Source organism: Gymnoscopelus braueri, assembly GCF_963280865.1.
Source record: "Gymnoscopelus braueri genome assembly, chromosome: 22".
NCBI lineage: Eukaryota > Metazoa > Chordata > Actinopteri > Myctophiformes > Myctophidae > Gymnoscopelus > Gymnoscopelus braueri.
The window spans coordinates 40,723,801-40,747,103 of NC_137624.1; the positions used below are offsets into that span (position 1 = coordinate 40,723,801).

General features: G+C 41.3%; 1 protein-coding gene across 1 annotated transcript in view; it reads right to left on the reverse strand.

The window, feature by feature from the left end:
* LOC308079022 (antigen WC1.1-like) overlaps positions 1-11,308 on the reverse strand; it is a gene marked incomplete at both ends in the record, with an annotated part of 58,510 nt that extends 47,202 nt beyond the window's left edge. Inside the window, 2 exons of the mRNA XM_080420359.1 lie at positions 10,116-10,415; positions 10,874-11,308. Of these exons, the coding sequence (XP_080276485.1) occupies positions 10,116-10,415; positions 10,874-11,308 (735 nt within the window). The remainder of the gene's footprint in view (positions 1-10,115; positions 10,416-10,873) is intronic.
* Between the last annotated feature and the right edge of the window lie 11,995 nt (positions 11,309-23,303).

Here is a 23,303-nt window from a genome sequence, read left to right on the forward strand (position 1 = left end):
ACATCGACAAACTATATATTACAGAGTGGCAACACGGCAAAAGTTGTGCAAAATAGTTATCTTCCAGGGATCTTTATAATTTTACTATTTATTTAATTGTTTGTTTATTTATTTACTTACTATTTACTTACTATTTATTTATTTACTTACAGAGCCTAGTCCCTCCACGTGCCAGAGCCTCTTCTCTCCCCCAGTCCCGGCAGAGTAGTTCCGGAGAAGCGGATTGAGTGGGTAGCTACTGGGACGTAAGTCGGGGTTGATCAACCCCGGCTGGGTCACCTGGGCGAGGGTGTATGTTGCGAGACCCGAAACGCCCGTTTACCCCAGGCAACACTGATGATACGTCCCAGGTGCATCCATGTGCTGTTTTTTTTAAGTTATTCTATTTATAGTGGCTCATTAGAATAGACTACGTGACAACCAGGAATAGTTTGGTGACCACTGGAGAGACGGTTGACAGCCGGAATGTAGACGGCATCCGGGAGCAGTATGGGTTAGCGCCCCAGCCTGTGTTTTCCGTGAGGAAGAAGCCCAACAAGTCCACTTTGAGGCCTTTAAAGTTCAGGAGGGCTATTCAAGCAAGCCACACGTGGAGCCTGCAGTACCACCACGGCCTAAGAAACCATCACGCCAGAAGGAAATGTTTGGAGCGGGGGAGTCTGGTGCAACGCTCAGGTCCTGGACCTGGTGAGACGGAGGAGGAGCCCGGCCAGGAGGCCACCCACAGAGCCTAGTCCCTCCACGTGCCAGAGCCTCTCTTCTCCCCCAGTCCCCGCAGAGTAGTTCAGAAGAAACGGACTGAGGGGCCCCGTCTTACCTAAGAGGACTGACCGTGGGTAGCTACTGGGACGTAAGTCGGGGATTGATCAACCCCGGCTGGGTCACCTGGGCGAGGGTGTATGTTGTTGCGAGACCTGAAACGCCCGTTGACCCCAGGCTACAACACTGATGATACGTCCCAGGTGCATCCATGTGATGTTTTTTCGTTACTAACCATTATATAATAATGCTCTGCGACTTTGATGTTATAATAGCTTTCAACTGTCTTGGAGTGTTATGTGTTATGGTTTCACTGCCATTACAATATGGAACACAGACTGTCAGTGTCTCAAAAAGATTTCATTTGTATTTGCTGTTTTTGTAAAAAAAAAAGAAAAAAAGAAGCTCAACCCAGCTGAACGCAGCCCTCAAGGGGCGCGGAGCAATTAGGGGTTAAGAGTCTTGCTCAGGGACACACATCGACAAATTGCTGACCTGGAATCGTACCTGGGACAACCAGGGGCTCTGGCTCCCCAGGCAGGTTCACTAACCACCACTCAGCTATGGCAGCCACTATGAGAACCCCTGCATTAGACCACAGACCACCATAACTCTGAGAGTACAAATGGAAAATGGAACCAATTTGGTTCCATTTGTACACTCTCGGAGTTACAGACCCAAAAGGGTCCATTAGGTTCCATTTGTACACTCTCAGAGTTACAGACCCATAAGGGTCCATTTGGTTCCTAACTATCAAATCATTTAGTTGGGGACCCCCTGGAACCCCATGAAGGACCCCTGGCTGTCCCCAGACCCCACTTTGAGAACCACCAGCTTACACCTCTCTGGGTTTTTAGACTAGTATTAGTGTTCGTCTAAAAAAGGTTATTTAGAAAAAAAAGTGTTTACCTGAAAACTCTTAAACCACAGGATGTTTAGACAGTCATCTCTGCTGTGGTACATGTTTTTTTTTATCTCTTCTTCAGTTAAGCAGAAAATGTTTCCCAGAAAGAGAAGGATTTATCTTGTGATCTTCACACCTTGAGAAGTGTGTTGGTTTATCTTCATCTTCATCTTCATCATGGTGTTTGGCTGCAGGGTTGTTGTTTTAGGCCTTGGTGCTTTCATGTCATTTAAAATGTGCAGGTTGGGGACACGGCACTGCGTCTACTGATTCAGAAACTCTGGGCCTGACACCCTAGAGGCTGATTCTGTAGTTTGTTTTCCACTTCAGGTGAAAAACTACAGGAGGGTAAAAACATGGCAGGCTGCATCACACTGGCCTTATCCAAAGACATTCCAGAACAAGAGACGACACTCCCATCAAGTCCCATTATAACAACCAGCTCCCTCTGCCTCCGCCATGTTGGAGTGAAAGAGACTTCCGGTTGCTTAAACAAACATTACAAAGTCATGCTGTACAAACAATAGCTTGTTTTTATTCTGTTCTACTATCATTTAATGCTTCTACAGGACTGGTCTGTGTTGAACAGGGTAAAAGTGTTATAAATATTGTGGGGTGTCGCTAGGCAACCGCCTGCCAGGTAAGCACCTCAGCAGGGAGAGTCAGTGGCGCAGAGGCGGTGCACGGCCAGCCAGGCCCCGCCCCCAGCTGGGTTGCTTCATCGACGGCTGGGTCACCTGGGCGAGGGTGTATGTTGTTGCGAGACCTGAAACGCCCGTTGACCCCAGGCTACAACACTGATGATACGTCCCAGGTGCATCCATGTGATGTTTTTTCGTTACTAACCATTATATAATAATGCTCTGCGACTTTGATGTTATAATAGCTTTCAACTGTCTTGGAGTGTTATGTGTTATGGTTTCACTGCCATTAAAATATGGAACACAGACTGTCAGTGTCTCAAAACGATTTCATTTGTATTTGCTGTTTTTGTAAAAAAAAAAAACTCAACCCAGCTGAACGCAGCCCTCAAGGGGCGCGGAGCAATTAGGGGTTAAGAGTCTTGCTCAGGGACACACATCGACACATTGCTGACCTGGAATCGTACCTGGGACAACCAGGGGCTCTGGCTCCCCAGGCAGGTTCACTAACCACCACTCAGCTATGGCAGCCCCATGCCACGTCCATGCCATGCCACGCCATGCCACACCACAAGACAGAAAGGTCTCTGTGGTCCCCAGGACGCTGTGGTCCCCAGGACGCTGTGGTCCCCAGGACACTGTGGTCCCCAGGTCTTTGTGGTCCCCAGGACAGCACACAGACACCATACTGTATGGTTTATAACCCAAAATGTGATTTGCACGCATGTGGATGCCAGGTCTTAGGAGGATACAGTTGATTATATATTAGTTATAGAAATAATTATTTTTGCTAATAGGCCAACGTTTGATAAAATCATTGAAGCTGAAATTATGCAACTTATGTGCTGCCCTATAATCAATGATTAATGTGCTTTGAGTTATAAAGATAAAAACTACACTCACAGCTTGGTTCTTTAAACTTACATGAAATAGTGTAAATTAAAGTGGGTCAAACCATGAGGTCTCACATGGTCTCTACAGAGAGGAGCTTACACCAGTGCTTCTCAAACGGTTTCATGTCAAGGACCCCTAAATTAATTTGGCCGCGGACCCCCATCTGAAAATACTTTGTATCAGGCAGGGACCCCCATACCACATTTTTGTCAAAAATGTGGTATGGGAAAAAACATTTTCTCAAAGTATTTCATGATTTTCTTTTAACAGCCGATATAGGGTTAAACTGATTTTGATATAAAGTATGAACATATTTTTTGCTGAGGAAACCCACTCAAGGACCCCTGGGGGTCCCCGGACCCCACTATGAGAACCCCTGCTTTAGACCACAGACCACCATAACTCTAACTCTCAGAGTTACAGACCCATAAGGGTCTGGGGACCCCCTGGAACCCCCTCAAGGACCCCTGGCTGTCCCCGGACCCCACTCTGAGAACCACCAGCTTACACCTCTCTGGGTTCGTCTAAAAAAGGTTATTTAGAAAAAAAAGTGTTTACCTGAAAACTCTTAAACCACAGGATGTCTAGACAGTCATCTCTGCTGTGGTACATGTTTTTTTCTCTTCTTCAGTTAATCTGAAAATGTTTCCCAGAAAGTAGGCCCTATTGTCTAGGCTCTTTTCGTTCAGTTTCGTTCCCATCAAGTGGATCTAAATAATCTCTGCTTCTTAAAAAAGATCTATTGGTAGTAAGTAAGAAACAAAGGTTTCGCCATCTGTTTTGGCGCATTTTGTTTTTAATCAGTGTTTAAAAGTCGGTACTATTTTCTTAGCAGCGTAGTAATACTTTCAAAGGGGTGGTGCGGTTTTTGGCACGTGATTCCCGTTACAGCCAATGGGGTCGCCTCGTTACTCTCACCATTTCCTGCAACAACAGCCATGGCAACGCTAACGTCCGACGAAAAGAACTCAAAACAAAGAAAATATCCTTCAAAAGCACGTCAAAAGGACTCGAACCGATGCTATATGAATCTTATGTCTGTCCAGAAAGAAGAGGTTCGGGAATTTACACGGACAAGATGGGATATAACTACAACTAGCCATGGATACACGACGGTCGTCTGTCCCGACCGAACTTCAACCAGGTGTTTGCACTTTTCCATTTACGGCCCGTACATCTACATAAACGTTCAGATTTCAAATATAAAGTGCTTACCGCATGGCCACTAATGTCACAATTCTGTAGGGTCCCGCAGAAGTACCCGTATATTCCGTATTGTTCAATAAAGAGTATTCTTAACCGATCGGTGGCCATTTTCTCATAGATTTATAATGTATCAGAGTGCAATACACCTCCCATCCGATAGGGTCGCGTGGTTGAAAGGATATGGTGAAAATGGCCACCGATCGGATTAACATGCTTTTTATTGAACAATACGGAAGATATAGGTACTTCTCTTGGCCCGTACATAATTGTAACATCCATGGCCATAGGTAAGCATTATAAATCTGAAATATGAACGTTTATGTAGATGTACGGGCCGTTAATGGAGAAAGTGCAAACACATGGTTGAATGTTTCAGGGCTACTACAGAATGTGTGTCAACGTTACTTATAAACGTCAACATTGTGTGGATATGGGTTCTTACAAGCCTCCTGAGGACGCTGGGTTTCACGCAACATTCTACCAGCGTGTTATTGACAAAAAGACATTAATGTGATTAATGTGAGAGAAAAACGGCAGAAGGATCAACTCTCTCAAACAGAAACGGCAGCAGGTGAGCCACACACACGGGGGGGGGGGGGTACTCGAATTTTAACATGAGAGACTGAAATAATTTATTGTGTTATCAGATAAAAACATCTATTGAAAATAGCAGATCTACAAGCTCACAACGCATCACAACGCGTTGTGAGCTTGTAGATCTGCTATTTTCAATAGATTTATTTGGGGGGAGACACATTTTAACATGAGACTGAAATCATTTTTTATGTTATCACATGAAAAAAATCAATTGAAAATAGCATATCTATAAGCTCAAAACACATCACGTTGTGAAAGTAAAACTAACTCAAAATTCTACTTTGAGTACAGTAGCCTACTTTAGTAAATGTACTTAGTTACTTTACACCACTGAAAGTACAGGTACTAAAAAACCTACAGTACTCAAGTAATTGTCCTTTGTTGCTGTCCACCACTGCATCTCACCAGTGCTGATAAAGCCCATAAGCTAATTGGCAATATGGCCAAGTAAGAGATTGTAAACAAAACATGCGTGTCAATATTGGACTGTCAAATATTGATTTGTCATTTTATGATTGTATGGGTGCTATTACTGTATTTTAAACATTCCCGTGTCATTTCATCCATGTTCCATCTCTGTGATAACTCAGACATCTTTACATCGTTAACAGCTAATACACCAGATGTTGTGATTGATAAAGAGTCCAGGGAAGTGTCTGTATTAGATAGCCTGCACCTTTGACTTTAGCCTAGAGGAAGCCTTTATGACCAAGATCATTAAATACCAACCACTCCTACATACCATCTCAGAGCTGGGCTATTAGGTGCAGACTATTTGTTTTTATATTTGGCAGCCTATAGGACATACCCACATACTGGCTGTTAGAGGGTTTCAACAACTTGGGATGCCCAAAAAGGAGGCAAAAAGGTTGGCAAAGTATTGTGCTGTCTCTGTTGTAATTGGCAGCCGCCATACATGGCGGAGACGGTGTTACTTATACCCATAGAGTACTGAGTGACATGCCTATTGTATCATGAAAACATATTCCAGGATTATGTGAATGTAACCTTACTGCACCTATAATATTTGTGTCCCTGTATGTTTCTCCTTTATGTGGACATAAATAAATGGTTAAAATGTGTGTGTGTGTGTGTGTGTGTGTGTGTGTGTGTGTGTGTGTGTGTGTGTGTGTGTGTGTGTGTGTGTGTGTGTGTGTGTGTGTGTGTGTGTGTGTGGAAATGAACAACCCTTCGATGACCGCTACAAGATCTTCTGTGAGAGTCATCCGCCATGGCTTATAGTTGACCAAGAGGTGCTGAAAATAAACCAGCTACGAAGGATGTTCGTAAACACAGTGAAGAAGCATGAGGACCTTGATGCTTCAAACTACAGGTAACTCAAATACCATGTGTGTCTTTGACAGTTCTGGGAAACAAAACAAAAACCTTTATGCTGAAAAGTATATCATAGATGTATTCCCTCACAAAAGAGTATATTTAAACTAAATTGGCTATCATTGTGAATACATCTTTACTTACACACTTGTGCTCATCTTTCCCTAACATTTTATGTTGCAGGCAGGATAAATTGAAGCGGAGGTTGACCCCTGATTTCCCCCAGCTGGTTTTTCACTGCCCTACCAAGTGCAACATCTCTGAACATACATACATGTCCTTCCTAGGTATTTTAGGAAAAAGGTTTGGTGATGCTGCAAGACATACGCATTGAGTCAAGTTGGTGCCCCAAATCCATTCATGGTGTGATCAGTGGTCATCCAGAGGAGATGCAGTCTGCACTTTAATATTTTGTCATATTTGTATACTATTTTGCTGCCGTTGCACTGTCAACCAACATTTCTCTGTTCATACCTGTGAGTGACACAGAAGGCCTGATCTTGTGGGTGGGTGGGAGGGTTGATGTACAAATGACACATGCTGTGACACACTTTGGTATTTTAATAAATATTTTATACCATATGTTGTAATAATTTGGAGCTTTAGTGTATTTATTTTAGTCTAGTCCATTTTTGGCATTATTCCAATCTAGGGGGCTGATTTTCAGCCATTTTGGGCCAAGGAGTGCTGCTTTTTTCCCCTACCTTTCAGTACACAGTAGGTTGTGACATTTTCTATGTATGAAATATAAGCTTTTATCTAAATGTACTATGTGTATGTTTCATTGTGCTGGGCGCCGATCACTTCAGTAGAAGCGTTTTCTTTCTACATTTCATGATCAAAATTCAAATATGAGTACACTAAGGCACCAACACTTGTTTCAGGTGTTAGGTACATGTATTTATGACATTTGAGAAGGATTTTGTGTTGCCAAAAACACATTTTACAAGCAAAAACAGCAGCACAAGATTTTCGTTTTTTGGTTATTCACTTTTATACACATTTCTGGCTTGTGAAAAAATACTGCAGGATTTTGTGCGGAGAAATTTTAACCCAAAGTCCACAAGGGTATTGTCTATGCAAAAATGCATTGAAAAAGTAGATCCAAGTCGTGGGAACGAAATTCATTTTCTAGGCACTTTTTGATGGGTCACCACACGGCCTAAAGAGAAGGATTTATCTTGTGATCTTCACACCTTGAGAAGTGTGTTGGTTTATCTTCATCTTCATCATGGTGTTTGGCTGCAGGGTTGTTGTTTTAGGCCTTGGTGCTTTCATGTCATTTAACCCTTTAAGACCGGGAACGCATCTGTGTCATTTTAAGATTTCTTTGGCATATAAAAATAGCAGATATACGAGCTTGTAGATCTGCTATTTTTTTTTAAAAAACGTGAAAATGTGTGCAAATCTTTAGTTTGAATATATATGTACTTTTTAAGTTTTTAACTCAAATCTTTGCTTCTGTGGATTTTACAAAATGTCTTTGTACGTTTTTTTTCTATTAAATTTTTTACTTATGTTGCTATTATCAATGGTTTTCAAACTTTTTTCACGTCAAGGACCCACAAAATAATATGTATTTGTCCGCGGACCCCCTCCCATCTAAAAATATTTTGTTCCAGGGACCCCCAGAAGCAAAGATTTGAGTTAAACATTTATATAAAAAATGTGCACACATTTTCTCAATTTTTCCAAAAATAGCCAAAGAAATCTTAAAATGACACAGATGCGTTTCCTTGGGGCCTGACACCCTATAGGCTGATTTTGTAGTTTGTTTTCCACTTCAGGTGAAAAACTACAGCAGGGTAAAAACATGGCAGGCTGCATCACACTGACCTTATAAAGAGACGACACTCCCATCAAGTCCCATTATAACATCCAGCTCCCTCTGCCTCCGCCATGTTGGAGTGATAGCGACTTCCGGTTGCTTAAAAAAACATTAAAAAGTCATGCTGTGCAAACAATAACTTGTTTTTATTCTGTTCTACTCTATCATTTAATGCTTGTACAGGACTGGTCTGTGTTGAACAGGGTAAAAGTGTTATAAATATGCATACTACTATAATTGTCAACTCATTTATTTATCATATTTATGAATGGATGATCAAAGCAGAAATTAGTAAACTATTCATTCAGGATTTCATGCATGGTGAAATGCATGGGTGCGCATGAATTACATCATTTTTATGTGCGTGTACGAGGTGTTATATTAACATTCATTCAGAATGTCAGTATGTGCACGTGTGTGGCTTGTGTGCGTGCATGTGTGTCTTACAGTAGCTTATCTCTAGCCTAACATTCATTCAGATTTTAATTCATGAAAAAACTCATCTTGAAACTCATGGGGTCTTAACTCATTCAGTGCCAAAAATATTTCTGGCTATATCACCCCTGTGCCAAGGCCAAAATACATTGTTAAAAAAAAGTGCTTAGGAGCCGAGATACAGCCTTTTTCAGTAAGAAGTTAAACAAGAAGTGAATGGAGCAGCAAATCTTCAAAACATCATATCTTGGGTTCTGAACCTTTTTTTTTCAAAAAAGAAAGAAAGAAAATAGATTATCTCAGTGGACATATTTTTTTCCCTTTGATTACATTTAATTAAGGTTATTTTTATTTGTCATTATAACACCATAACTTTCATGAGCAGTTTCTTCTTCTGGTCATGGTTAAAAAAACTTTTCAGCACATTGATGTACTATTTGTAACAACTCTGTTATCGGATCCCTGAAGGAGTTGGGGAAAAAGGAAAAAAAATAATAACTTTCTGAAGAAAGAAATGACACCGATATATTTCTGTCAAATATAGTGTACTGGCTACATAGTGGCTATACAAACATTAGTAAACTTTATACATGTTGTGCTTTTTCACAATGATTTCATTGTGTTATGTACAGCACTGCAAGTGAGACCTGTTCCTTCATTCCCATGTAGTAGTGTCTGTGTTTATATTATGTCATCGCTGTCTGGTAGAAACCTTTTATGTATCAGGAAATGGAAAAAATAACCATATGTTCCAATTGATCCAGTGGATCCAGTGTAGTTATATATATATCACAATATCTTAACCCATTAAGACCTGGGGCAGATTTTACAAAACGCCTTCTAAATACTTAATGTTGATATAATATCAGTGGTTCTCAAACTTTTTCCTGTCCAGGGCCCCCGTAATTATATGCATTTGGCCGCTGTTATATGGTCACATTGAATAACCACACGGGTGTTGTGCAATAATCCTTTTTACTCCAAGATACTTCAGCATGATACAACCATAGATATATATAAAGGCTAGATGGCTCAAGGGGGCGGCGCAAGCGTAGCTCAACCGCGGCCATCTTGAAACAGTCATTCATAACATTATGTCTATGGTGCATATACTTTGAAATAACCATAGCGTGCTGAATTTTCATAACTACATCACTACATCAACACGAAAATACCCTTTGAAACAAAAACATTTTCAGGCCTATTTTAAAAGAGTCCAGGGTCTGTGGTGCTCTCAGGTCAATAGGAAGGCTGTTCTACAGGCGCGGCGCTGCCGAGCAGAAGGCCCGGTCCCCCATAGTACGTAGATTTGTACCAGGGACATCGAGGAGGAATCTGCACGTAGATTTGAGGGTGCGGGTGGAATTCTGTGGGGGCCTAATTCATTCCTGTAGGTAGGGAGGGGCTATATAAATGCGCCATTTACCATTTACAAGTAAAAGTTTGTCATAAGATTGTACATAATAACAGTTCTTGAGCCAGTTTAGTGACTTTCCATCACATGGTCAGATCCAACAGAGGGTAGAGAGTGGAAGTGTGTGGACACAAAGCTGTGGCTGATGCAGGTGAAGAACGGGGCCATAGTCGTGCGAAGGCGACTCTGCCTCCAGTCTTCATGGTCGGCGTAGTGAGTGACTTCACCAGCAGGTCTGGCAGATCTGACAGAGGACACTGAGGGCTTGTAGACCGTCTTTCTTTTGTGGCGTTTCACTTTGAAGCTGATGCCAGTATCGCCCCTGACCATGTGCTCACCACCACGCTTCATTTTGGACGCAGCGTTACGCCTCACAGCGTCACGCCTCACAGCGTCTTCCACCTAGAAAATATAATGACAGACATAATGATGAAAAGACATTAAAAGACATAAGTGTAAGCATAACATTAAAATACACACTACATCCAATTCTAGAACTGTAAAAAAGGGTTGGGGTTAACAAAATAGCTAGTTACATGTGCAGGAGGGTTTCAAGGGCGGCTTGTTGGGGGTTTGTGCTCATATTGTGTTATATTATCGTAAATGCTTTTTTTCTCCTTCATATCATGTAAATCCCCTGGATTCAGGGACTGAAGTAAATGTATGTTGACTATTGAAGAATATTGGTTATGGGATGCTATGGATAACTGTTACTGTATGTCTTTTTTACATTAGGGATCATGTTGTTATCACTGTTTACATGTTGGGTTGGTTTTCTTTAGCCATAAAAGTCTATCAATTCTCCTTCAATTCGTCTTAAGGGGTTAGCCAATCAAATACATTGAGACACATGTACATACCGTCCATAGGATGGCAGCGGCGTGAACGCAGCACGACGGACCCTGCCCGGCAACGCAGCTGCATCCCGCCGTCTCCACGTCTCCGTCCTCCGTCAGCAGAACCCAGGCACTGTGCCAGGAGGAGTCGTTCATCTGGACGACGGATCCAACGCTGGCCTCCAAGTACACAAAGCCGCGGTGTCTGTGTATCAGCACAGGACCCACTTTGTCTCCGTGGAGATGCGGGTACACGAACGCGGCCTTGATGTTTCCCATGGCGTTACTGTCTACGGCCGCCATTTCCGAGTAGTAGAAGAACATCTTCTCTGTGGTCAGGGCGGGCCATTCGGTCCTGTCGTCCGCTTCCTCCCAGGTGTGCAGCGTAGACGGATGTGGGACGGTCACAGCGCCTCCCCTCGTCAGGTGAGTGGACGAATGTTCCCATTTACCTTGCATGGCTGAAAAATAACAGTAAGTTACAAACACAGTGGTTGAAAAAGTACTAAGTAAAAGTATCAATACTGCAATGTAGAAATACTCTGCAAGTAAAAGTCTGGAATTCAAAATTGACTTGAGTAAAAGTACGAAAGTATTGGTATCAAAATGTACTTAAAAGTGCCAAAAGCAAAGGTACTAAAATGTTTGAAAATAGCAGATCTACAAGTTCACAACGCGTCGCGATGCGACGCGTTGTGAGCTTGTAGATCGGCTATTTTCAAATAGCCTATGCATAAAATAGGGGTACAGTGGTCAATGTGTGTTTCATAATGTATATCCGCAAAGTAACTAGTAACGTAAAAAGTTTTCAAATAATGTAGTGGACTGGAGTAAAAGTACAAAATTTACCTTTGAGATGTAGCAGAGTAGAAGTAGAAGTATTGAAAATTAAATACTCCGGTAAAGTAAAAGTTCCTCAAAATGTGTACTTAAGTAAATGTACTTAGTTACTTTACACCAACGTTGCAAACACAGCGTACTGTACACTACTATATTACTGCATGTATGCTACTATATTACAACCACACAGCTGTTCAGGTAAAGCAGGTCTCTGCTGCAGTCACTTCCACACTTACAGAGTGAGACAGGAAATGAAGGCTGAGAAAGAAACCCATCTATATACTGTGTGTGTGATGAGAGGGTCGTTGAGGACCGTGTGCAAAGCCGGGTGGGTGTGGTCTGGTCTATTGTTATCATTAAGTACCAGTCCTACTGCTACACACTACACACACCCCCGGACGGCGTGTTTGTGTGTGTGTGTGTGTGGGGGGGGGGGGGTACCACAGTACTAGTCAAAGTATACATAATTACTACATATCGTTGCTGTCGGGCAGAAACCTCTTATGTCAATTTTTTTTATTAACGCCCTACTCGATCGTACAGCGTCACACAAAAGTAGCAGATCTACAAGCTTGAAACGCAGAGCGTCTTGAGCTTGTAAAACGTTTCCGGAAAAAAAACAGGTTTCCACCCGACAGAGATGACACATATTTTGTTAAAAATAGATGCAACGCGTTGCGAGCATGTAGATACATGTACAGCATATAGGTTTAAAGTGCTCATATGGCCCATTATAGTCACTTATTTTGGGCTTGTCATCCATACGCTTGGCTCTGACGTAGAATATTTCACATGCATTTACTGTAACTCAGTGTTGTGGTGGCAGTCATATAATAAATAATAACAAATTGTATTTGTTTTGTGCTTTTCATTCACAGGAAATCCCAGAGTGCTACATGGTTAAAACACACAATCAATCAAAGAAGGTCAAAGGCAGGGTTTTAAAATGTGAAGCACAAAAGAATATTGCTGACAGTGGTTATCCAACCATTTAACACTATTTAAAAACGTTTTTAGGCCTGTTTTTTTTAAACAGGCCCAAAAAACAGGCCTGAACATATATATCACTGTCATACAGAACTGATATTTCTGCTAGTTCCTCTGTCAAGTCTTTGGCATGGCCGGGACCTGACAAAGATGACCAAGATCGAAACGTTGTCCCTTTAATGTGTACTTTGCACCTTAATAAAAAGGCAATAGATTCATCAGAGTTTTGAGAAGTGTATTATGTGTTTTTTCTTTTAATTGATGATGAAGATGATGAAAATGTTCTATCATTAAAGACGGGGTGCCATGATTTTCAGTGATTTTTTCCCCCCTAAAACATAATCATCAGGTATTACTAGGAGGAAGATTTGTTTCAAAAAAGTGTACAGAAAGTGTTAAAATTATGTTTTATGTGGACACGCCTCCAGTTCATTAAGTATACCTGGTTCTCACCTTAGCACCTCCTCCACCACCTTAGCACCACCCACCTGTCCTAGTCCCTCCTCCTCCTCATGCCCACACCTGTTGTGTTATGATAATGAGGGGGAGGGTATAATTTTACTGTGTCATTAAAGTGCTGTTTTTCTATTGGCACGTTTGACCCTCAAGGTTTCAGCTTCCAGGGAGAAACTCAAAATAGTCAGAGAAGACATAAAACACCATAAAAACACGACCAGGGTAAAGAAGTTCTATCAACCTCATAGACACATGAAAAACAGTGCAAAAAGTGCAAAACCATGGCACCACCTCTTTAAACATATTTAAAATGAGGGGAAATCCACAAATGGAGATTGCTCCACAAGCACCAAATATTTTAGGATAGTTGTACATAAACTCTTCAATAATTAACAACATTTTACCCAGACCTTTTTGTAAAAAGTGTGTTCCACTAAATCCATGAAGGTAAACTTTAATATATGATGTACAAGGGACCAATACAACTATGACACATTACGATTGCAATTTATCCTGCATGGATTGGGTCATTTTAGTTTAGATTGACTGTACCATATTGTGGAAGTATGCAATGATAAAATTACCCAAAATAAATCAATGTGTGTGTGTGTGTGTGTGTGTGTGTGTGTGTGTGTGTGTGTGTGTGTGTGTACGACGATGTGTTTAACATATCCCCCGGCTTGCATGAGAGTAACAATTCACTCAACAATGGACTCTGATTCATTGACACATTAACACAACATGCAGCGTGGATGTAAATAAAGATGCATTTTGTCCAAAATGGAGCAGATTGCTGTGATTAACATAGTTACTCTGCTACATGGATGCAGGAATGTAAACCACAAAGGACAACTGTGCTCTGATAAATTGACCACTTACCACCTCATCCAGCATGTTCCTGTGGAATTAGACTGATGTTACATGATGTTATGACTGAGACAACACTTTTACAAATAGATAGCCTATTGCAGTAGTGGAAAAAGTACTAAAATGTTATACTTACGTAAAAGTATAAATACTGCAATGTAGAAATACCCTATTACAAGAAAAAGTCCAGAATTCAAAATGTACCTGAGTAAAAATACAAGTATTACAAAATGTACTTAAATTACTAAAAGTAAAAGTACTGGTTATGCAGAGGGTCCCATTTCACAAGTTTTCAAATGTATAAAATATATAAAAATCCTTTGAAAATAGCAGATGTACAAGCTCGCAACGCGCATTGTGAGCTTGTACATCGGCTATTTTCAAATTGCCAAAGTTTAAGTAGGGCTGTAACTAGTAACTTAAGTTTTCAAATAATTGTAGTGGAGTAAAAGTAAAATATTTTCCTCTGAGATTTAGTGGAGTAGAAGTAAAAATATTGCAAATGTTAAATACTCCAGTAAAATAAAAGTACCTGAAAATTGTACTCAAGCACAGTACTTAGTTACTTTATACCACTGGCCTATTGTCACCCTCTATTTTCTTTTACATCAAGGAATTATTGAGGACGTTTTTCTCTCTGTATTGAACTTCTTTATGGGTGTGTCTAGATCTACTCTCAAATCTGTGGATGTATTCTGCATTAAGATTCATCATGGAGATAGTTATGAGACATGATAGCCTACCAAAAAAACTCATCTATTTTCGATTGTTTTACCTACCTGCTTTAATGTTGTTCACAGACATGATCACATCCACACAGTTAATAGTTCAAAACAATATAAGTTGACGTCACTAACACTCATAATACTGAGTCAGTTCAGAGTTTTCAATATAACTTGTATTAACTGTCACTGCTTTTATCCTTTTTAACCCTTCAACCCTATATTGTACCTATTCTGGGGCAAACATTGTGTGAAAATAGCAGATCTACAAGCTCTGTATTGCAATGAGTTGCATTGCAATACACTCAAATTAACATTTAATATGATTAAGGGACCAAACTATGACACATTACTATTGCAATCTCTCCTGGGTTGTTATTGTGGAAAGTGTGTGTGTGCAATGATAAAATGACCCAAAATAAATCAGTGTGTGTGTGTGTGTGTGTGTGTGTGTGGGGGGGGGGTGTATGTGTTGTGGGTGTGTAGGCCTATGTGTCTGACGCTGTGTTTAACATATCCTCCTGCTTGCATGATGGAAATGATTTTGATGATGGATGGACATAAACATGCATGCATCTTATCCACAATGGAGCAGATTGGTGTGATTAACATAGTTACCCTCCTACATGGATGCAAGAATGTAAACCAAAAAGGATAAGTTATAGCTCTGATAAATTGACCAATAACACCACATCCAGCATGTTCCTGTGGTAGATGCTTTTATGCTGTTATGACAACTGAGATTAAAATAAAACTTTCACAAATATATATTGTCATCCTATTTTGTTTTTCTTTTACATCAATGAATCATTGAAGCAGTTTTGCTCTCTGCATTTATTTAACTACTTTATACACACTTTACATTTCTACATTTACACACACTGCAGTTAAAGCTTGAAAGAAAAGACAGACAAAAAAACCTGACCAGTGGTGTAAAGTATCTAACTACATTTACTCAAATACTGTACTTTGTACACATTTGAGGAATTGTTACTTTACTGGAGTATTTTAAATGTTCTGTATTCTTACTTCTACTACAATTATTTGAAAACTTTAGCTACTAGTTAATTTCTAGATTTTAATTATTATTACAAAACATGCATTAACCACTTCAGCCCTGTTTAAACTTTTCCTATTTGAAAATATATCTACAAGCTCCTTATACATTTTATACATTTAAAAACTTGTGAAATGGGACATTCTGCATAATGAGTACCTTTACTTTTGGTACTTTAAGTATATTTTGATGCTGATAGTTTTGTACCTTTACTCAAGTCATTTTTTAATTCCGGTCTTTTACTTTTTATTTCTACATTGTAGTATTGATTCTTTTACTTAAGTAAAGTATTTGAGTACTTTTTTCCATCACTGCCCCCGACAACAATAGATACGTGGGCTGCCCGTCCATTGGCTCCTATAGTCCATCAAGGACAGGCAGCCAATCACCACCGTGTCCATTCAGTGGGGCGGCCCTCGGCCATAGGCATGCAAATGTCTGGCTTTGTCTTCATGGGGCCATCCCCTGTACTCACCTGGCAGGTACAGTATAAAAGGGGCACAGAGAACACTCACTATTATTGTACTACAAGATGAAGGCACCACCAGCAAAGAGGAGATGCATCCAGACAACAGTGCATTTCGCCGCCGACGGCGAGACCCCACCGCCAGGACCTGCCGAGACGGCAAAGGAAGGAAAGCAGATGGCTGTTGCAAGACAAGCTTTGCTGCGCATTTTAGCCTGTCTTCAGTTCCTTTCATGCCAGGGATTTGCCATTGGACGAACAACAGACGATGGAACAACAGACGATGGAACAACAGACGATGGAACTACAGACGATGGAACAACAGACGATGAGTCCAATTTGACCTCGTTACTAAACTTTACTTTAAACTTTCCTGCCGAAGATAATATCCCAGAGCTGCGGGCATGGCTGGATCGCGAGGAGAGTAAATGGGTATCTGACGACATCCTTAACGAAATGACAAAAATCATGGCTCACGATTTGCAGAGAATACTTATCGAAGAAATACGGTCTGCTGACTTTTTCTCCGTGATGATGGACGGGACAGCTGACGTCACAGGCAAACAGCAAGTGTCTGTCTCTATTCGTTTCGTGACAGACGATCTGGAGACAGAGGAACTGTTTGTTGGGCTTCACGAGACACCGGAAACAACAGCAGACCCGCTGTTTCAGCTGTTAAAAGACGTCTTGATGAGATTCTCACTGCCAGTCAGTAAATGCAGAGGACAATGTTACGACGGCGCCGCAGATCTCTCTGGCATTCGAACGTCTCTACAAGCCCGCATGCAGGAACTGGAGCCCCGAGCACTGTACGTCCATGGCGCCGCAGATGTTCTGGATTTAGTGGTGCAGGATGTCGGCCAAAACATCACGCCGTGCCGCATCTCCATGGCAGTTGTTCGTGACATAATAACACTGATCAGACCAAAGCGACTCGCCTGGTTTAAGGAGTACCAAGGAGAAGACACACATTCTTCGAGACCCCTGCGCCCCACCCGCTGGACAGTGGAAACGGCCTCGTTGCAATCCATTTCGTCCAACTACAGTGAGCTAATGGACTTTCTCAAGGACATGTCTTTAAACGACACAAGCGAGGCAGGATCTAAAGCCAAAACTCTGTTTGTGCTCCTACAGGAGTTTAGCACATTTTTCTCTTTGCAACTCATGCTGAAAATCTTCTCGCTCATGGAAACGGTCAATGCCGCGCTCCAAGACCACCAGTTGCCCCTGCAGGAAGCAAGACAGATGGTGGACACACTCAGAGAAGAGTTCTCTTCTCTTCGCGAAGGATTCCAGCAATTTTGGGGGAGCACCACTGCAGCAGCGAATGACCTGAACTTGGAGAGCCCAGCTCTGCCAAGAAGGTTTCCCAGACCATTAGAAGATGGACGTGCACCTCCACAAACCTTCCAAACGCCAGAAGAAATGTACAGAGAGCAATACCTTAAGGCCCTGGACACAGCATCGTCATCCCTGAACTGCAGATTCAGTGCTTCTGTGTTCAAACACATGCAAGATGTCGAGTATTTTGTGGTCGGAAAGGGCGACTGCAAACGCATAGTGCAGTTCTATGGAAATGACTTTGACGAAGTCAGGCTGACACTGCATCGTGACATTTGCATCGACATGGCAGAGAGACAAGGACTTTGCCTGTCTACGTTTCATGATGTAGTCGAGTTCTTGAAAGGTGATATGGGAGAGAGATCCAGAGCTGTTTGCTCGGAGCTCACAAGACTGGTGAAACAAGTGCTGACTATCCCTGTGACATCATGCAGCTCAGAAAGGTCACGTTCAGGCCTGCAGAGACTGAAAACCTATCTGCGATCCACAATGGGGCAAGCGAGACTCAGTCCCCTTGCTCTGTTAAACTGTCACAAACAAGTGGCATTTGAGGAACTGGACCTGGATGTCATAGCCAATACCTTCATCACCCGCTCATCTGCAAGGAGTAGCACCTTCCTCTTAAAGCAATAAATGGTAAGTGAAAAACAAATGTTTTTTTTTTCTGCATGCACTTGTGTGCTTTGTTCACTATATAACAGGCTAATAGGCTGTCATTTACTGTAGCTATAATGTTGTCGTGGTTGTAATACTATTTTTTTTTTTTCTTTCCATCTTCTTTCTTCATTTTTTAGCAATCTATGATGCACAAATAGCAGCACCGACTCCATGGAGTGAAGGCACAGTCAACGAGAGAGACAGAGAGAGGGAGCGAGATGGTGCCTCCACAATTAAAATAGACAAAAAGATGTTTTTTAAAAACCTATACGCGTTCTGCTAGTGCTTGTAGCACGCTATCTCTTGTGAGATCATCAATACATGTCTTCTAGCATAATGTCGGTGCAATGCCATTAATTAATTAGGCCTACTTTGTTGATATGGTGCTGAAATGTTGAAACATGCTGAAAAGTCATGAGTGTGTCATGTGTCATAAAAAGCTGTGGACATTCATTGTAATATCGTACCACTGTACTATTGGCAAACTGTTAATAAAGTACTCAATGAAAATAAATGATAGCCTATTGTCACCCTCTTTTTTTTCCTCTTTTACATCAAGAAATGATTGTGTGAATTATTATCTTTATGGGTTGGTCTAGATCTACTCTCAAATCTTTGGATGTATTCTGCATTAAGATTCATCACTGGAGATAATTATGAGACATGATTGCCTACAAAAAAAACTCAGCTATTTTCTTTATAAAGCTGTTTTACAGACGCTGTGGGCGCTGGGAGCGTGTCTCCTCCGCGTTGGTAAAAAGGAGGGTGCCTAGACAATTTAGAGCCCTGTGGGACTCCAGTCAACTGGGTTTATGTGGTGAATTGTTTTTATTCTCATTGTTCTGATTGTTTTATTAATCTATTTACTTTAGGGTCGGTGTCCACTTATGGGAATTTCCACCCTGAGCACAGCCTATGTTTTGAATTGTTTTCACTTTCATTAAGCAAGCAATTTAATACATTAAATGCATAGCAATAGTAATCTAGGATCATAGGTAAACCAAGAACCTATCATCAGTCCAAAAAATAAATACTCTTTGCATAAGCCTGTAAGGTTGTTATGGCTAGTGCCAGTGGTGTAAAGTAACTAAGTACATGTACTCAAGTACTGTACTCAAGTAGAATTTTGAGGTAGTTTTACTTTACTAGAGTATTTCCAATACTTTTACTTCTACTCCACTACATCTCAGAGGCAAATATTGTACTTTTACTCCACTACAATTATTTGAAAACTTTAGTTACTAGTTACTTTGCAGATATACATTATTACATTATAATATAGGAGATGCATCTCAATCAGTTTGACACAGCATGAGTTAGAAATAGATATATTTCACCGGGCACACACGTCTACGGAAAAAGGTGGCGTACCAAATATAGAGCCCTGGGGGACCCCGGTCAACTGTACAGGGTTTAAGTGTTTCATGAGAGATTAGTCTGTACTTCTGTCTCCACTAGATGGCAGCCTAGAGTCTTTATTATGGCAGGTTGTAGCAGTACATACAGTAGAAACATTGTATCAGTCAGCTGTGATGCCACACTATATTGTAGAATCTTTATTATGACAGGTTGTAGCAGTACATCCAGTAGAAACATTGTATCAGTCAGCTGTGATGCCACACTATATTCTAGAGTCTTTATTATGACAGGTTGTAGCAGTACTTACAGTAGAAACATTGTATCAGTCAGCTGTGATGCCACACTATATTCTAGGGTTGTCATCATGGGAGTGTCTTGTCTACTAATCATCTTTCTATGTGAGCAGGGTGGTGGGGCAGTCCTACATTTCTGCTTAAAGGGATAGTTCACCCAAAAACTATTATTTTTTCTATGGATTAGTCACCCCATGGAGAATTCATGAATATGTTTTAGTTTTTGTCGCATTCAAGCCAATAATTTGATGATCAGCGGACCGGTAGGCAGCGGTTCCACACAAAGGAGACTCTCTGTCTCCCCTACCTGAACCGCTGCCGGTCATCAAATTATTGGCTTAGAAATGTGACAAAAGGGGTTGAGTAGGGGTTGAGTCTTGCTCATGGACACTTTGACATTATAGGCAAACATCTTATATTAAAATTACCTAGAGGGTGGGTCGGTCGACCGCGGGCTGCAGACGTCACAAACATAACATCCAGACTTGCGAGGCGCACCGTTGCTCAATGTGTAATATAACGGCTATGAAGCAGATCTATCAATCTGATAAGCTCTGTGCTGGTTCCTAAGAAGAGCTATTAGTAGCTTCTCACCACTGAAACCACCTCACCCATCCTCACACACACTCTGCCTGCATAAACCACCTCACCCATCCTCACACACACTCTGCCTTCATAAACCACCTCACCCATCCTCACACACACTCTGCCTGCATAAACCACCTCACCCATCCTCACACACACTCTGCCTGCATAAACCACCTCACCCATCCTCACACACACTCTGCCTGCATAAACCACCTCACCCATCCTCACACACACTCTGCCTGCATAAACCACCTCACCCATCCTCACACACACTCTGCCTGCATAAACCCACATGAACCATCCATCCACCCCCACTCATTCCAATTGATACATATGTGTTGCAATGCAAGTTTAAAAATGCACAACGGCCACGTTTAGGCGACAACGCTCTCTAGTGAAAACGTCAAAGTGCCGTTGCGTTCTCACTTTTAATTTTGCCTTTAGACGGTGACACACCACTGATTGAAAACGCAGTAGTGTAGGCCTACACAGCTGATCTGTGGGTTGCCATGTCCGCTTATTAAATGCGACTTTGGGCTTGTTTTTCCTGTAAAGTTGCTTGTAAATATTGGTTGTTGCGTTTTATTTCTTCGCAGACCCCCTTCTGAATTAATAAATATTGTCGCCCGGAGGGCAGTTGTTTGCATGAATCGAGATCAGCGGCTGGCAAAAGCCGAACAAGTAGCTTATGTGGTACCGACACCTCAGGGGCCTTCATATGGCACTATGCGCCATAACAGTCAAGGAGGGCCCAACTCAGCGGCTCAGGGGCCTTCAGATGGCGCTATGCCCCGTAACAGAGCAGGGCCCAGCTCTGCAGCTCAGGGGCCTTCAGAGATGACCCTAAGAGATGAGGAGATTTTACACCAGGCCGCATCATCACCAGGTTGCATCATTCCCTGGTCTACGTGCCTTCCACTCCAGGAAGGGGGAATTCACCTACCCCTCCATCATCACCGGACAGTCCATAAGAGAATCAGTTGGCGATGAGGGAGATCAGAGCGATCCTCCACCATATTGTTTCATATATTCATTGTATGGATGCCTTATGCCTAAACTGTGTTAATTTGATGAACTGAGTACTGAGGAGGGTACTTAAAATCTGTTTCTGTTTCAAGCTTGAATGCAAGGGGTTAAAATTAAGATGTGAGAAAAGGGCCACGACAGTGTGTGTGAGAATGACGAAATAGGTTAGCAGTGAAAGAAACAGCTAGAAAAGAGGAACTTCTAGTGGAGGACAGGAAACCATGAAAGCTGGGCGAGGAGCCAAAAAGCAGAGAGAGTGTGACTTTGAGAAGAAAGAGTAGAAATACTCTACTATTTTTACTCTACTCTCTATAAGAATAAAAATACTTAAAGACAGTAAAAGGTAAATGAAATAAGAAGAGATGGAGTAACAAAATAATGATAAAGTGTGGTAATGCTTGCTATATTCTTAAAGATTGTGTTAATCACTAGAAGAAGTGGTAAGGAAGAAGTAATCACTGAAAGGAGTGTTAGGGAGGAAAGTATAAAGATAGAAGGTAACGTAGTATTACAAGGGGGAGGAAAGGCCTTACTAGACAGACTGGGTGTAGCACAGTAATACACTGATTAGGCGATAGTGGGGTGAAGAGTAAATGCTTTATACTTAAATAATAGTTCATGTGGGTTAGTTAAAGGTAGGGTAAGTGATATTTCTTCGTTAAAACAAAAAGTATTTTGTTAAAAGTTTAAAGCACTATATTCTGATAGTAATCATTGCTATAGAGTGTTTGTTCAGTAACAGGAGTCTCCCCGTCTCTCCAGCTCTTTAATAAACAGAAAATACATTTTCCGGTAGGTGTCAAAATCTCAGCCAATCAGGAAAAAGTACCCATTTTTAAGCTTCATTTTATATTGTTCCAGTTCCAATTTTGCCTGCTCATTTCTTAGTGGCATCACTTCCAATTTCACTTGTTTAATCTATATCCAGATTGAGTTCTCTATCCTGATTGGATAAAATTGGAAATGAAACTGAAACTGAACTGTTTTATAAAGAGCTGGAGAGACAAGGAGACTCCTTTTACTGAACAAACACTCTATAGCAATGAGTACTATCAGAATATAGAGCTATTTAACACTTATTTTAACCAAAGCAAATCAAATACCTTTAACTGACGATAAGTAAACTGAGATAAATAGTATACATAGGAAAATAATGGTCACGACTAGTGTATAGGGTAATAGCTACTGAGACTATGGAAACATCATTTCCCTAAGGGTATTGCATAATGGTGAAATAGTGTGTAAGAATAGGGAAGAGGTGATATGTCCCAAACATAGATTAAAAGGGTCATGACGCATCAAGCACAGTCACGCTGACCATGGGGTAATAAATGGGATATGGTCAAGAGAACGTGGGTGGTAGGAAAAATAGGATGGGCCAAAATGCCCTTTATAAACAATGTTCAGAGAGCAAGTTGTTGAGAGACTTTGCGCGCTGTCGTTAGAGACCTGGGGTATGTTAAAGTAATCTCACCATATCACCCGAGTTGGGGAATTAGCCTCTGACTTGTACGAATATGGAATTTAGATGCTTAATAATAGATGGGGTAGAAAAATCAGCCAAAAACGTAGTGCGTGTATTAGACTAAAAGATCTCCCAATTTGATGATGGGTCTTATAAGGGGCCTCACCCTTTATAGCCTATTATTAGGTTGTAGTCAGGCGAGGGAAAGATTGTACGCCTTATACCTCGCTCTGCTTTAAAATAGACAACAGGTAGAAAGAAGGAATCTGGATTATTTGAAGGAACTACCAGAAGGTGATATTTTAGTTATGTCTTGATTTATCACAGCAT